Source organism: Meriones unguiculatus, chromosome 10 (genome assembly GCF_030254825.1).
Source record: "Meriones unguiculatus strain TT.TT164.6M chromosome 10, Bangor_MerUng_6.1, whole genome shotgun sequence".
Taxonomy (NCBI): Eukaryota; Metazoa; Chordata; class Mammalia; order Rodentia; family Muridae; genus Meriones; species Meriones unguiculatus.
Window position 1 is genome coordinate 76,041,346 of NC_083358.1, and position 13,571 is coordinate 76,054,916.

Here is a 13,571-nt window from a genome sequence, read left to right on the forward strand (position 1 = left end):
TACGCTTTAAATTAACTGCTTTGTTAAGATATGACTGTAAAGCTAGATGTAAATTTTCTCATTATCTTGAGGGTTTTTTTACATTAAAATTTAGTTTTCAGAAACCTTTTCACATTTGTTGTATAATTTTTCCTTTTGCTCTGAATTTCTCTCTCAGCATTACCCAGGTATGAACCAGTTGTCCTCAGGTCTAGGAGGACTAAGTCTGCAGAGTTCTCCACAGCCAGAAAGCCTAAGACCTGTAAACCTCACTCAAGAGAAGAACATCTTACCTGCAGCTCCTGTTTGGGCTCCTGTGCCTAACTTGAGTGCAGAACTCAACAAGTTAAACTGCAGCCCAGAGTAAGTACCCTTTTTTCATGTGCCTTCACAGTGAGAGAACTTTGGTGAACGCAGTGCCTGACTCCCAGAAATAGTCAGGCAGTGTGACGTCGCATGGTCCCTTGATTGGAAGCTTTGTTTACATGGCCTTTCCTTGTAGGTTTGTAGAGAAGTACACGTGACCTTTCCTCAGTCTGACTGTGTATTGGGGTGGGGTGTTGAAGTGTGTGGTACGATTATTTGTGTTGGGTGTGGTAGTGTGTGCCAAAGGAAGACTTCAGGTATCCTGCGCTGTCACTTTCTGCTTTATTCTTTTGAGACAGTTACTCACTGAACCTAGAGCTAGGCTGGCAGTCAGCACATCTCAGCAATCCTCCTGTCTCCACTCCCCACAGTGGCCACTCCTCTTTTACATGGCTACTGAGGATTAGAACTCATGCTTGCAAACTTTTCTTATTGCCATCCTCCAGAACATCTGAAGCTCTTTAAGTAAGGTGGTCTTCAAAAATTCTTTTTTCATCTTTTCTTAAAAATGGCAGAGACCTCCCTAATGTTCCAAGAATAGGTTTAGATGAGTAGTTTTTCTCTAAATTTCCTTTTCTCATTCAGTATAGAACCCCCAGTTTATTGAAGCAGCATGAATTTGCATAGGGACTTCTTTTGCTGAGAATGTCTTCACCTCCTGGAGAAGTGTACCGGGTGCGTCCATGTTGTGGGGTCCTTCTGTGTTGATTGGTGAGCTCTACTTACCTCCCAGGGCCTCAGACTCTCTTCCTTGCTTTTAATACTTCCCCTCCTAAGGCCTGGTTCTCCCTCTGCACAAGTGCTTTGTTAGGGGATACTCCTGTTTCTGTAGTTTCTCTGTACAGCACAGACTTTCAAGGTCAGGAGAGTCCTAGCTTCCTCACACGAGAACATCAGTCATCATTAGAGCCAGTGTTTTCCTCTTCTAAGACAGTGGCTTTCCATGTTTTCAGTAGTTGAGGGAGAGTGAGGTCCTCTTTCTCAACCAGGATCTTAAATAGGATTTAAACACAAGTTTCTTTCTCCTGTCATGTGATGCATGACTTCCAAAGGCAGTGCTACAATGATTTCCATAAAAGCACAGCACACCACAGATTGCAGGCTGACAGCAGCTCCCTGTCCTGATTCTAAGCTGTTCTGGGGTTGTTTATGGCCTTGCTTTAATGAATGATTGCACGTTTTCTGGCTGACTGCAGCATTGTATGCCTGTGATCTGAGCTCTTGGGATGCTGAATCAGATGATTCACTTAAAGGTCTTCCCGGCTACTTAACATCTAATTGTTAAATAATTTCTGTAGGTAGGGAATGATATACATATTGTTTGTTAGTTATGGTTTTTGAAAGCAGCTCTCTTCAAAATTAAAGAGTATTTAGTAGTAGCTTTAGACTAGGACACACCCAGATTGTTCACAGTGATTGCAGATGGAAGTGGCTTAAGGCACTGTGCAGCTCTCATCTACCAGTCAGTGTTGTCAACAGTTAAAGAATTTGGGTTCAGTTTTCTTTCTCTAAAATGCTTCAAGTACCAAACCAAGCAAGTGCTTCCGGCTTTGGGAATGTTTTTATGGGCTTCTTTGGTTGTCATTCGTAATTGTGAAGCCTGAAATACTCTAGCATCTGAAACCTTCTGAGCATCCTGTCTTTGCTCAAAACATTTTGGGTGGAGACTTCTTGCTTTCATATTTTTGGTTTAGAGACACTGGAGCCTATGGTAATAGCACATACACATAGGGTCCATCTCCGAATCAGTAAACATTTCCTGGATGCCTTCTAGGTTATGAGTAAGGCAGTATGCAAAACTGTTCCTAAGCTCTGTGAACTCATAGAACTTACATTCTGTTAAGAAAGATATATGTACACAGTCTGACTAGTGAGAGAGTAACTCACAGTGCTCCTGGGAAGATGTTCTAAGCTTCTGCACTGCAAGAAGTTCCAAAGAAGAAGCAGAGTATGTTCAGGGAAGCACACCAAGGCTGCGGTAGCAGCTCTCTCTGTCCAGGCTGTCCAGCACAGCAGGAGTGTACTCTAGAGCTCAAGTAGAAGGCCCCCACGCACCCTGGGGCTCCTGAAGACACAGTAACTAGATGAGTCTTGTGGTATGAATGAGTTCAGATTGAAAGGTCAGGTGAGCAGGAACACAGCATTGGGAGCAGCTTGCCTTTCAGTGGCAGTTTCTGTAGCTTCTGCTAATGCTGTACAGTGCACTCAGGGTTTATTTAGAATGTCTTACTCTTTCTACAGTAAAATGTGGGGTCCTGGACTTAGGTCTTTGACATCTGTCCAGGACATGACTGGTTGAGGAATCTCCTTGCTAATCGTTGTAGTAACCTGCCCAAGTGCTTCTCACTCAGCTCTTCCCAGGTGCAGTTACCCTGCTAGCTAACATGCTGCTTGTTTGTGTCTGTCTTTTCAGTTTGTTTCGATGTACCTTGACGAACATCCCACAGACACAGGCTTTACTGAACAAAGCTAAGCTTCCCTTAGGATTATTGTTGCATCCCTTCAGAGACCTGACGGTAAAGTACATCTTAAACACGTACATTCTGATACATTTGCAAGGTATCCAGATTATCTTGTTTCCTTAGAGTGTTTGTCATCTTTTACTGGAGTTGGAAATAATCATTTCTGGGTGATTGATCTGAAGGACCCACGTGGTAGAAGGAAAGAGCTCACTCCCCACAGGTTGTCCTCTGACATTCAGAGGACACATTCAGGCTACGGCACCCATACCCCCACACATTCCCGCACACCATGGCACGTACAAAATGAAAATAAATAATTGTAAATCGTTTCTTTTAACAGTTACTGTGTCTGTAAGATTCAAGTGAGCACGCGCCTTCTGAGCACCTGCTTTGTACTGGGCACTGGAGTGTGGTGGCCACTACCTGGGTCTCCTCCCCAGTGGGACGGATGGGGGCCACAGCTGTGTGCTGCCTAATTGACACGCAGCCAGGCTGCTTCCGAGGTTCTAAGCACAATGGGGAAAGCGGCTCCCTGTGGGCACGGTTAGCAGAGGCATTCTGCAAGAGTCTGGACCTCACTTTGATCTACTTGCTAGTAGTTTGGAAGTTGCAGCCAACGTGGACTATGCAGAGACTTCCAGAGTCTTCTATTAAACCGTTATGTCCACATAGAGAGAAGTTGTCTGATTGAAATTAAACAACTTTGTGATAGTGGGGGAAATCTAAGAATGTCAGGTTGGCTGATTGAAAGTGTATTTGGGTTAAAAGCCACTTTGCTAGTCTTATACATATTTTTGGTATTTTGTGTAGACAATGTTAGCAGTAGCTGACAAAATAGCCTGGTTGGCCAAGAAAATTAAAATTAAAACTTTAAGGTACAAAAGAGAACAAAACAAAAAAGTAACCGGAGACATTTATACTTAAGCTGCATTTTCCTCTCTCATTTTTTTAAAATTTTATTTTGTGTGTATGTGTTGGGGGGGGGTTGCTTACTCGCTTACTAAGAGGGTGAAAAATATCAGTGACTAGAAAGTAATTATAATACATAACCAGTCCTATGAATTTATTTATTCAGTAAATACTATGTAATTTAAACACTATTATAACCTTTATCATTCAACTAAGGCAGTTAATCTCATCTATGCATAGCTGAGAGGTCCTCTTTCTTCTCCTCTTCTTTCTCTTCCTCCTCTTCTTTCTTCCTTCCCTTCTTTCTCCCTTTTTTCTTGGGGGTGGTGGTTATTTTTGAGACAGGGTCTCACTGTGTAAACCACACTGGCCTTGAACTCACAGAGCTCCACCTGATTCTGCCTCCTGAGTGCTGGGATTAAAGGCATATGCCACTGTATCTACCTGGCAAGAGTTTCCCTTTAAGTACAGATTCCACAAACGGTATCTTCTTGAAGTATATATATTGAGAATTAATAGTGATGTCCTCTGGAATCTAGAATTAGGAGTAAATTTCATTTTTTCATTTGCAGTTAATTTTATTTTCCATTTTCCCTTACAAGTGATATGCAGCTGTTACTTTGATAAAATAGTAATACAGAACATTAAATGCAAAAATTATGTGTTGATATTTTTAAAATCCCAAATGAAGCATATAAAACTATAGTGGATGAATTCAGGGCCACAGAATAGTATGTGATATTTTAATGTATTTTATATTTTCTAAATTGGTTAACAACTTTTTCAGACTAAGTATAGGGATATATTTTCTGTGGTTTTGGCTTTCTGTTCTCAGTTGCTGTGGTATGGCTGTCAGGCATGCAGCAGCCTCCCCTGCCTGGTACCAGGGACAGACACCCAGCAGAGAATAAGGCTTTCCTCTGTCTGTGCCGCTCCCTTGCTGCTGTCTCTTGAGTCAGGGTGAGGAGCCCTGACCTTGTTTCTTGGCTAGCCAGGCTGTTTGCTCAGCTCCTGCTGTTTTTCTATTGCTGTGGCTTGCCTTGCAGGAAGTAATAGCTTGTCTTGTTAAGCATGTACATCACAAAGTTGAATAGCACTACCTATTGTCCATGGAAACAGGCGTGTTTGTGTCCTGATTGCCACTGGGGTCTTTGTGCTGCTACAGTGACTTTACTTTCTTTCCCAGCAATTGCCAGTAATAACATCAAACACCATTGTGAGGTGTCGATCGTGTCGGACATACATCAACCCTTTCGTGTCCTTCATTGATCAGCGTAGGTGGAAATGCAACCTGTGCTACAGAGTTAATGATGGTGAGTTTACGTTCTAAAATGAAGTGTCTCTATCATTTTCTGACATCTTTCTCATTGTTTTAAAAACAGCTTTCATGACATTCAGTGGAGATAACACAGGCATGGGAGGATCTCATTTGCTATCTGAAGAGATACTTGACAATAAAAAGGTTTCAACCGCAAAAGAAAGCAAAATGAGAAGAAAAGGTACTGACCATGTTGGTCAGTCAGTCATGTAAACACATGTACCCAACTTGTGTGTTTGGTTCAATGAACTCACACACAAGCACGCGTGTCTTCTTGTTCTTTTTGCCCACATATGAGATCTTCCTGGCAAAACTGCTTCCCAGTTGTACTTGTCTGATTTTCCTTCCCATGTCATGTGATAATAAAGAGGAAGTGAGTCTAAGGAAAAAGGTTACCATGTCCTGGATTTCTCAGAAAATGCATTTTTAAAAGCATGTTAGAGATTTTCTTTCTTTAGTAAACTTCTTAAACATTGGTAATGACAGTGTTTCACTCCCAGTGTTGTTAAATGTGCCTTGGATTCTTAACTCTTGTCTAGTTCCTGAAGAGTTTCTGTATAACCCCCTGACTCGGTCTTATGGAGAGCCTCATAAACGACCAGAAGTTCAGAATTCAACGGTGGAGTTCATCGCTTCCTCAGATTACATGGTAACTATTTTAGTGTCTGAATTGGCTATAGGACACAATTAAATGAGTCAGTTCTTTTAAGTAAATTCTCATCCAAATTTTGAAGTCTTTTAATGAATTTTTTTTATATAATAATATGAAAGTTTGCATGTAACAAGCAGAAAACTTTTCATAGATCTGATTTGGTCTTAGAAGAATGCATTATAGTGCTAAGAAACATCAGCCATGACATTAGCCACTTGAATGAGACTACTTATTGAACAGGAGTATAGATACTTTGACCATTTACAGCTAAGTGACCCATTCAGCAACAAAAACTGGAATATATTTTTGCCAAAAACAATAGTCTTAAAATTACTGTCATCTTTAATGGCTCCTTCAGGACAGATAGCAAGATGAATGGATGACTTCTTGAATTTCTCTCTTTAACGTTCAATCATAAGATTCCATCTATTTTTATGTTGATTCTAAATCTTATTTTCCACTTGTAAAACTGAATTATAGGTTCCATAATGTTCCTCTTTGTTTTCTAATTTTTATTAAAAATAATCGTAGCCTTTATTTTTCCCCCTTTGGTTTTTAGTCTTGGTTGCTGGTAAAAATGTGAAGTGCTATGAGTGAAAAAGGATAGCCAGGAACAGTGGGCACCTTTGATGCCTGTTAGATTCTTGGTGTTAACTTCTTTATTTTTGTAATTTTGATGATTCACTTAGCCTAAGTTGACAGAAGTGCAGTTTTCTTGTCAGTTTTCACTTTTAACTACTGTGCGGTTTTCTTGTGCACTTCTCAACTGTAGTACTTACCATGGCCTCAGCCCAGGAGTCCTTAGGAATCTTCATCCACATGCAGTGCAGATAGGCTTTAACTTGGTTGTATGATTTCATGATCTTTGGCTGACATATTTTTAAGAAAATCTTCCTGGACTAAGAGTGCTGCTCAGCGGTAGAACTCTTGCCTGCAGTTTGAGGTATTGAGTTCAATTCCCTAGCACTAGCAACTTAACCGAAAGGAAGGGGAAAAAGATTTCATGTGCCTTTCTATTACTTTTCATACAGTGTTAGTGAGCTTCCTGTTCATGCAACCGGAGCCTGAATATTTATTTGCATAAGTATATTTGACAAATATATTTAACAACCTATCCACCCACTCCTCATCCTCTTGCCCCTTCCTGTTCTAGAATATATTAAGTTCTAACCTGGGGGCTAGAAAGAGAGCTTAGTGCCCAGGGGGAAACTGTGCTCACTGCAGAAGCATGAAGACCTGAATTCGAATGCCAGTACTGACATGAAAAGCTGAGCATAACTGTACAAGCTTTTGTAATCCCTTGGTTATGAGGGGAGGGAGTTAAAAACAGGAAAATCATTGTAGTTCACACACATACACACACACACACACACATGCACATTTACATACACCACATTCAGACATATTTATATAAACACAAAATCTTCTAATCTGAGACATCGTTTTACTTTTTATGTGTCACCATGTATCTCTGACAGATGAAGACTTATGTGAACATTTATACCCTATACCATCCAAGAACTTTCTTTACACTTAGCCTTAAGCTTTGGGATTCAGCCACCATCTAACTAATAGTAATGGCAGAGTATCAGATTTTTATTTTTAGTTAAGTATCTTTGTGGAGTGGGGAGGGGGGTGGAAGGGTACATTCGAGGCCAGAATAAAGGTGTTGGATCTTTTGAAGGTGAGCCACTTGACATTGACCCTGGGAAATTAACTGGAGTTCTTTAGACTCAAATTTTAATTTTTATAATAATAAATATTATGTTATTTTTAAATTAAAATTAAGGGACTAGAGATGTGTAGTGCCTAGTGGCGATGTGTAGTGGCTAGGATGTGCAAGGCCCTGGATTTAATTCTCAACACAGTAAAAAGTCAAGTTAATTTAAAAACTAAAGTCCTAGAGGTTGGAGAGATGGATAAATGGTTAAGAACACTTGCTGCCTTTACGGAGGACCAGGGTTTGGTTCCCAACCCACATAGCAGCTCCCAGCTATCTGTAACTCCAGTCCCAGGAGATCCAGTGCCCTCTTCAGCCCTCTGATGGCACTGCATCTTAGTTGTTTACTTAGATGCCAGCAAAACATGCAACCACATAAAATTAAAATAAATAAATTTTTAAAATGGAAAAAAAAACCTAAAAGCCATATAAATGTTTTTAGGAATAAGTAAATATTTAGACAGGTTAGCATTAAATAATAAGCCAGCATGCTTTTACTTTAGAAAATATGTTAGAAAGTATTCTGTACAAAAAAACCACTTAATGTACTTAGCCACTACAACTGCCTTTCAGTCTAATCTCAAATGAACTTTACAAGAAAAGTAAATTGAAGAAGGGAATGCCATTTTCATTATCTAAGTGTGCCTGAAACCAGATGCTGTCTTTATTCCTTGCAGCTTCGCCCTCCTCAGCCTGCCGTCTACTTGTTTGTTTTAGATGTGTCTCATAATGCAGTGGAAGCTGGCTATTTGACAGTTTTATGCCAGTCGTTACTAGAAAACTTAGACAAGTAAGAATTTTTTTTATTCATATGTGGGTATATAAATGTGTGTATACATTTGAAGTGCTCATTTATAATTTGTGGGTTTTTTTTTTAAGGTTTGGTTTGTTTACCTAATTTTATAGAATTTTGTTACTTGAGTTGTTATGGTTTAATAATGTCATGGTGTATAATTCGTAAAATAAATGCTTTACTATTTTGAAAGAACTTGAATCTTGTCTTTCGGACTAGCTGACCTGAACACTGAGCCAGAGCGATTGGACTGTGTATCAGGAATCTGAATGAGACTGTTACCAGTGTGGCTAAATCTGAGGGATGTTAGGTTAAGTGACATTAAATCAGACACTGAGAAATGCATGTCAAATGAATTCAGTCATACCTAAACTCTTAACAGCTGATCTACATATAAGAAGAGTGCTATGGCTGGGGTGAGGTGGGCTGAGAGCATACCAGCTTTCTGACTGCAGTCATTCAAATAACTATCGCTGGCTTGGTGACTATGACTAGTATGTTCCTGAAAATACTGAGCAGATTTTAGTATTCTTACCACAGACAGACTTTACCTATTAATTAGCTAGGTTTTGTTATCCCACAGTATAAATGCATCACAAGCCATTTGTACACTGATGCATACAATCTGATTTGTCAGTTTATTAAATCTAATAAATTAAAAATAAAGCTTTATAGAAATCTATCTATAATTTATGATTAGGAAAGGCATTTTTTCCACAAGCTAGTTTTATTGGCACTAGTGAGAATGATTTGAAGAAAGGGAAGGTAAGAACTGAGTTTGTGCTGAAAATGCTTGTAAGTGAGAGAATGTGCTCTGCGTGCTGGTACATGAGCCACAAGCTGTGTTGTGAAATTGGAGCAGAAAATACAGTGGCTTATATGTAGTCTCTTAACTCCTGCCTGTTTGTCTGCCAGCAGTTGTAAGGGAGTCCTTCCACTAACTTTGAGAAGGATCCTTTGCAATTTCTGCAACTAAAAGTTGTTTGTGCAGTCTTTAGACTTCAGTGTATGTAGGAGGCACCCATGACCTCTCATGGGGGCAGCGGTATATCCTAAGCCACACCCCATGCTGATCTTTTCCCCTTGGGGTCAGTGCCTCGGGAGGCACCGCAGTGCCAGATGTAGTCTTTGAGTGAGTGGAGCAAGTTCCCATTCCATCCTGCTCCATCCATCCATTTCCTTCATTATTCTCAGAAAAGTATGAGGAGATGGCCCCAGATATTCCAACAGGGATAATGGCTACTTGCAAATTAGACTGTATAAAACCAAAAGGATAAAACTAAGAATGGACATAGTTATTTTTATTTGATACCAACAGAAAATAGGCACATTGGAAAAGTAAAGACCCAAATAGAAAGGGGAACAGGGCAGCAACACTGTAGTAGCACATTTCCTAAAAGGCTCTGGAAACACACTTGAGAAAGAGGGATTTGCTACTGAAGCAATTTTAGCAGAGATTAGGGTAATTGCTTAACAGGGTACGCCAGTGATCTCCACTCTAATCTCTGATTAATGCCCTTGGAGTTTCTGAACTGAAGTCTCAAAAGAGTGCATGTTAATATGTAGAAACCTAAGGCTTGACCAGTACTGGCTCCTGAGTCCTGTGTTTTTCTCCCTGAAATCTGTTTTACTGCCCTTGGCTGTGTGTGAGTAGCAGATCAATCGTCTATAACAGTAAAATGTTGTGTTTTGATGCACAGTCTACTTCTGAATCTTTTAAAGATTTGCTGACTGTTATGATGTGTACCACGTGCATGCCCATGGTCTAGGGATACCTGGAACTGGACTTTACGATGTTATAAGCCATTATCTGTTTTGGGAACCGAACCTGGTTTCTCTACAAGAACAGCAAGTGCTCTTAACCATAGAGCCATCTCTCTTGGCCCCTGGAATCATTTGCTCACCAACTATTTTAAAGGCATGCTAAAACAATAAGCTACATTACCAAGTAAACACAGCTGGGCCTACTTGGAGATGCACTTCTGTAACACAGTGTTACTGAGGGAAGCTTTAACAGACAGGGCATGTCAGGCTTCATTCCTGGAACCATAGCAGTGTTTTGAAACTGAGTTCTAACAGAAAACTTCCTAGTGGTGGATAACAGATCATCACTTCAGTGTTCATAGCTGTAAGTCTTAACAACACTTAGTTTATTCCTGAAAAGTATTTGTCGTTCTGTCCTTAGAGTGCTTAAATGCATTACACTACTGCATGATACTGAGACAAAAAATATGAGCACATCTTTATTTAAGAGTAGGAGAATGAGGCATGGTGTCTCACACTCCTGAAATCCCATGGTCTGGCACCTGAGGCAGGATGGCCACAAGTTCAGCCTGAGCTACACTAAGAATCCAGGTCTCAAAACAAACAAAAAGTGACCCCTTTGAGGAGTCAAACGGCCCTTTCACAGAGTCACATATCCGATATCCTGCATATCAAATTTTTACATTATGATTCATAACAGTAGCAAAATTATAGTTACGAAGTAGCAACAAAATAATTTTATGGTTGGAGGTTGCCACAACATGAAGAACCATATTAAAGGGTGGCAGCATTAGGAAGTTGAGAACCACTGTTTTAGAGGAAAATAAGCAGGAAATGTTGAACTTCAAAAAACCACTTGTGTTCTAGTTTGCTCTTACCTGAAGGCTAATGTTTCACCTTCTGAGCCTGAATTCATGTGAGAGCTTCTGCCTGAAAACAGGATGTTATGCCCACATCTGTTCCCTTGTATCTCAGTTCACATAGTTTCTCTGTTCCCAGAAAAAAGTCGTGTGTAGCTGTCCTTAGACTTAGCCTACTGTTTCATTATTTTGTAAACAGTTTGACTGAGCACTTTGAATTTTAAGTTGCCATTTTTGTCACTAGGCTTCCTGGAGATTCACGAACAAGAATAGGATTCATGACTTTTGACAGCACTATTCATTTCTACAATTTACAAGAAGGGTTATCACAGCCTCAAATGCTGATTGTATCTGATATAGAAGGTAAGCATCAGCAGGGTAGTCTGTAGTTGTGCACTTTGGTCTAATGTAGTTTAAGGTCCATCTTGTCATGTGTTGTGAGCATGATTTGGTATACGTTGGCATTTGTTTAAAATAGTTGTTTTCTTGGAAATGCTCGATTCTAAGTTTTTTACGTGTGTATGCATATGTGTGTATTGGATATGTATATATAATATACATGGAATATGTGTAATAGAAAGCAGAATTATAGATACACATGGCAAGTGTTCATATAGACTCAAGTTTGCTTCTTTATAATGTTCTTTTGGCAATATGCTGATGAAGTGTATTTTTGTCCATGTAGATGTTTTTCTGCCCACACCGGATAGTTTGCTTGTGAATCTGTATGAAAGTAAAGAGGTGAGATTAATTTGTTTTCTCATGGTATAGAGACACTCGTGACATCAGATCAGCAGTTTCCCATGTTAGTATCTATGTAAAGGCACATTGCTGTTAGACACAGAAGGAAGCTGTCTAGTGAGTCCTTCCTTCACTGTCCCCAGAAATGCAGTTGCTGTGCTTTATCCTGGAATGTTTTAGAGAAGAAAACCATCTTGCCTTCTCAGTAATTCAACCTTTAATCTTTCCTTAGCTTATAAAAGACTTATTGAACGCATTACCAAATATGTTCATCAATACCAGAGAAACACACAGTGCCCTTGGACCTGCACTTCAGGCTGCCTTCAAGCTAATGTCTCCCACTGGCGGCCGGGTGTCTGTATTTCAGACACAGTTACCTTCCTTGGGGGCAGGACTTCTGCAGTCCAGAGAAGATCCAAATCAGAGGTCAAGTACCAAGGTATTGTATGTTGAATGTTTGTATCTTAACCACTGGTGTTTTCTTCCCCCCACAGACTGAAATTATCTGTTTCTTCATTGCTTCATTAGCAGTAATAAACCAGCCAGTAAGAATTTAAACCACATTACCTTTATTTAAGAGTTTGGTGTATTCTTCTTATTACTTAGCAGTCCATAATTTGTTGTGAGATGGCTTGGTGGTCAGAGCACTGGCGGTGCTCACACGATTGCCAAACCCAGTCCCTAGCAAATAAGACTTTGGATGTGGCAGCCCACGTCTGGGGTCCCAGCAGTCCTGCAGCCCTTGCCATGTGTGTGTTCACATCCACACACAAACTAGAAAAATTAATTTTTGTAATATTTAGGAACATACCTTAATCCTTTTATTCACAGATGAAAAAAGTAGCATCTTGTCAAAAGTTGAATAGCTATTTAATTATAAAGTTGTGGCTTGATTTTCTCTCCCCAGTGTCATTTCTACTATACAAGTGAAAGCTTAGTCAAGCTATTACAATTTAACATGCTTATGAATAAACTTTTTTAGGTTACAGGGGGGATACCACTCACTGTATAAAACTTAGTAGAGAAAAATGTAAGCCATGAATAAGTCTCATGATCCATTAGTATGTTTAGTTAACACACACAAGCACATGTAATTTGTCTTTACTTACACAGGCTGAGCTTTTACTCTGGCCTTTTTCATTGTGATCTCTGAGATCCCCGAAGTATGTATGAGTTAGTGAACGTGAAAGTGCTCAGTTAACTGTCCAGGGCTGAGAGCGAATTAATTATTAAGCCTTCCTTATCATGTTGAGTAAGAAGATATACAGTTCAGTAGCACTACTGTGAAAGATAAATAAAGACAATCTTCTGGGATGTCTTTTATGAAAATTGAATCATTCAGCCATAAACTATCCCAAGCAATGTGCCACAGACTTCACCCCCCTCCCCAGGGGTGAAGGTGTGGGGTTCTCACTCCTTAGCCAAGGCTGGGTTTGGGCACTCAGAAGTCTTCCTGCCTCAGTGTCCAAAGTGCTGGCTTAGCAGTCTGAGCCATGATGCCCTGCTGTAGTGCATATTTATAAACACTAGATTTTATAGATATTGGAAATCTGGTTCCATACTCTGTTGGTTGGTAATGGAAAAAAATATATATCATCTTCCTTGTTGTAGGAGAGAGATACGCTATGTGCATAACCAAAGGCTCTTTCTTTATTGTCTGTTGGCTTAGGTGGTGCACCATCTTGGCCCTGCAACTGATTTTTATAAGAAACTTGCTTTAGATTGCTCAGGGCAGCAAACTGCAGTGGATTTGTTCCTCCTAAGTTCACAGTATTCTGACCTTGCTTCTCTGGGTAAGAAGACATCCTTATGTTACCTACTGAAAGATTCCTAACATGTAATTAAAGCTATGCTCTTCAGTAAGCATTCTTAGTCCTGGGGGGACAGGTGTGTGGATTTGCCTACTTACACTAAACTTTAAAGTCCTGCACTAAAAGAAAAATGCTCTTATTCTTCTGCTTTGTAGCATGATTCCCTTAGCCATTCAACAATGAACTTTAATGTCTG

At 39.9% G+C, this 13,571-nt stretch overlaps 1 protein-coding gene across 5 annotated transcripts in view; it reads left to right on the forward strand.

Moving 5' to 3' along the window:
* Sec24b (SEC24 homolog B, COPII coat complex component) overlaps positions 1-13,571 on the forward strand; it is a 78,484-nt gene that overhangs the window by 55,772 nt on the left and 9,141 nt on the right. For all 5 annotated transcript variants that reach the window (XM_021645084.2, XM_021645090.2, XM_060392694.1 and 2 more), the window contains 9 exons: positions 158-342; positions 2,759-2,861; positions 4,903-5,029; positions 5,574-5,683; positions 8,084-8,196; positions 11,068-11,186; positions 11,509-11,564; positions 11,797-12,003; positions 13,234-13,357. In XM_021645084.2, coding sequence (XP_021500759.1) covers positions 158-342; positions 2,759-2,861; positions 4,903-5,029; positions 5,574-5,683; positions 8,084-8,196; positions 11,068-11,186; positions 11,509-11,564; positions 11,797-12,003; positions 13,234-13,357 — 1,144 coding nt within the window. The remainder of the gene's footprint in view (positions 1-157; positions 343-2,758; positions 2,862-4,902; positions 5,030-5,573; positions 5,684-8,083; positions 8,197-11,067; positions 11,187-11,508; positions 11,565-11,796; positions 12,004-13,233; positions 13,358-13,571) is intronic.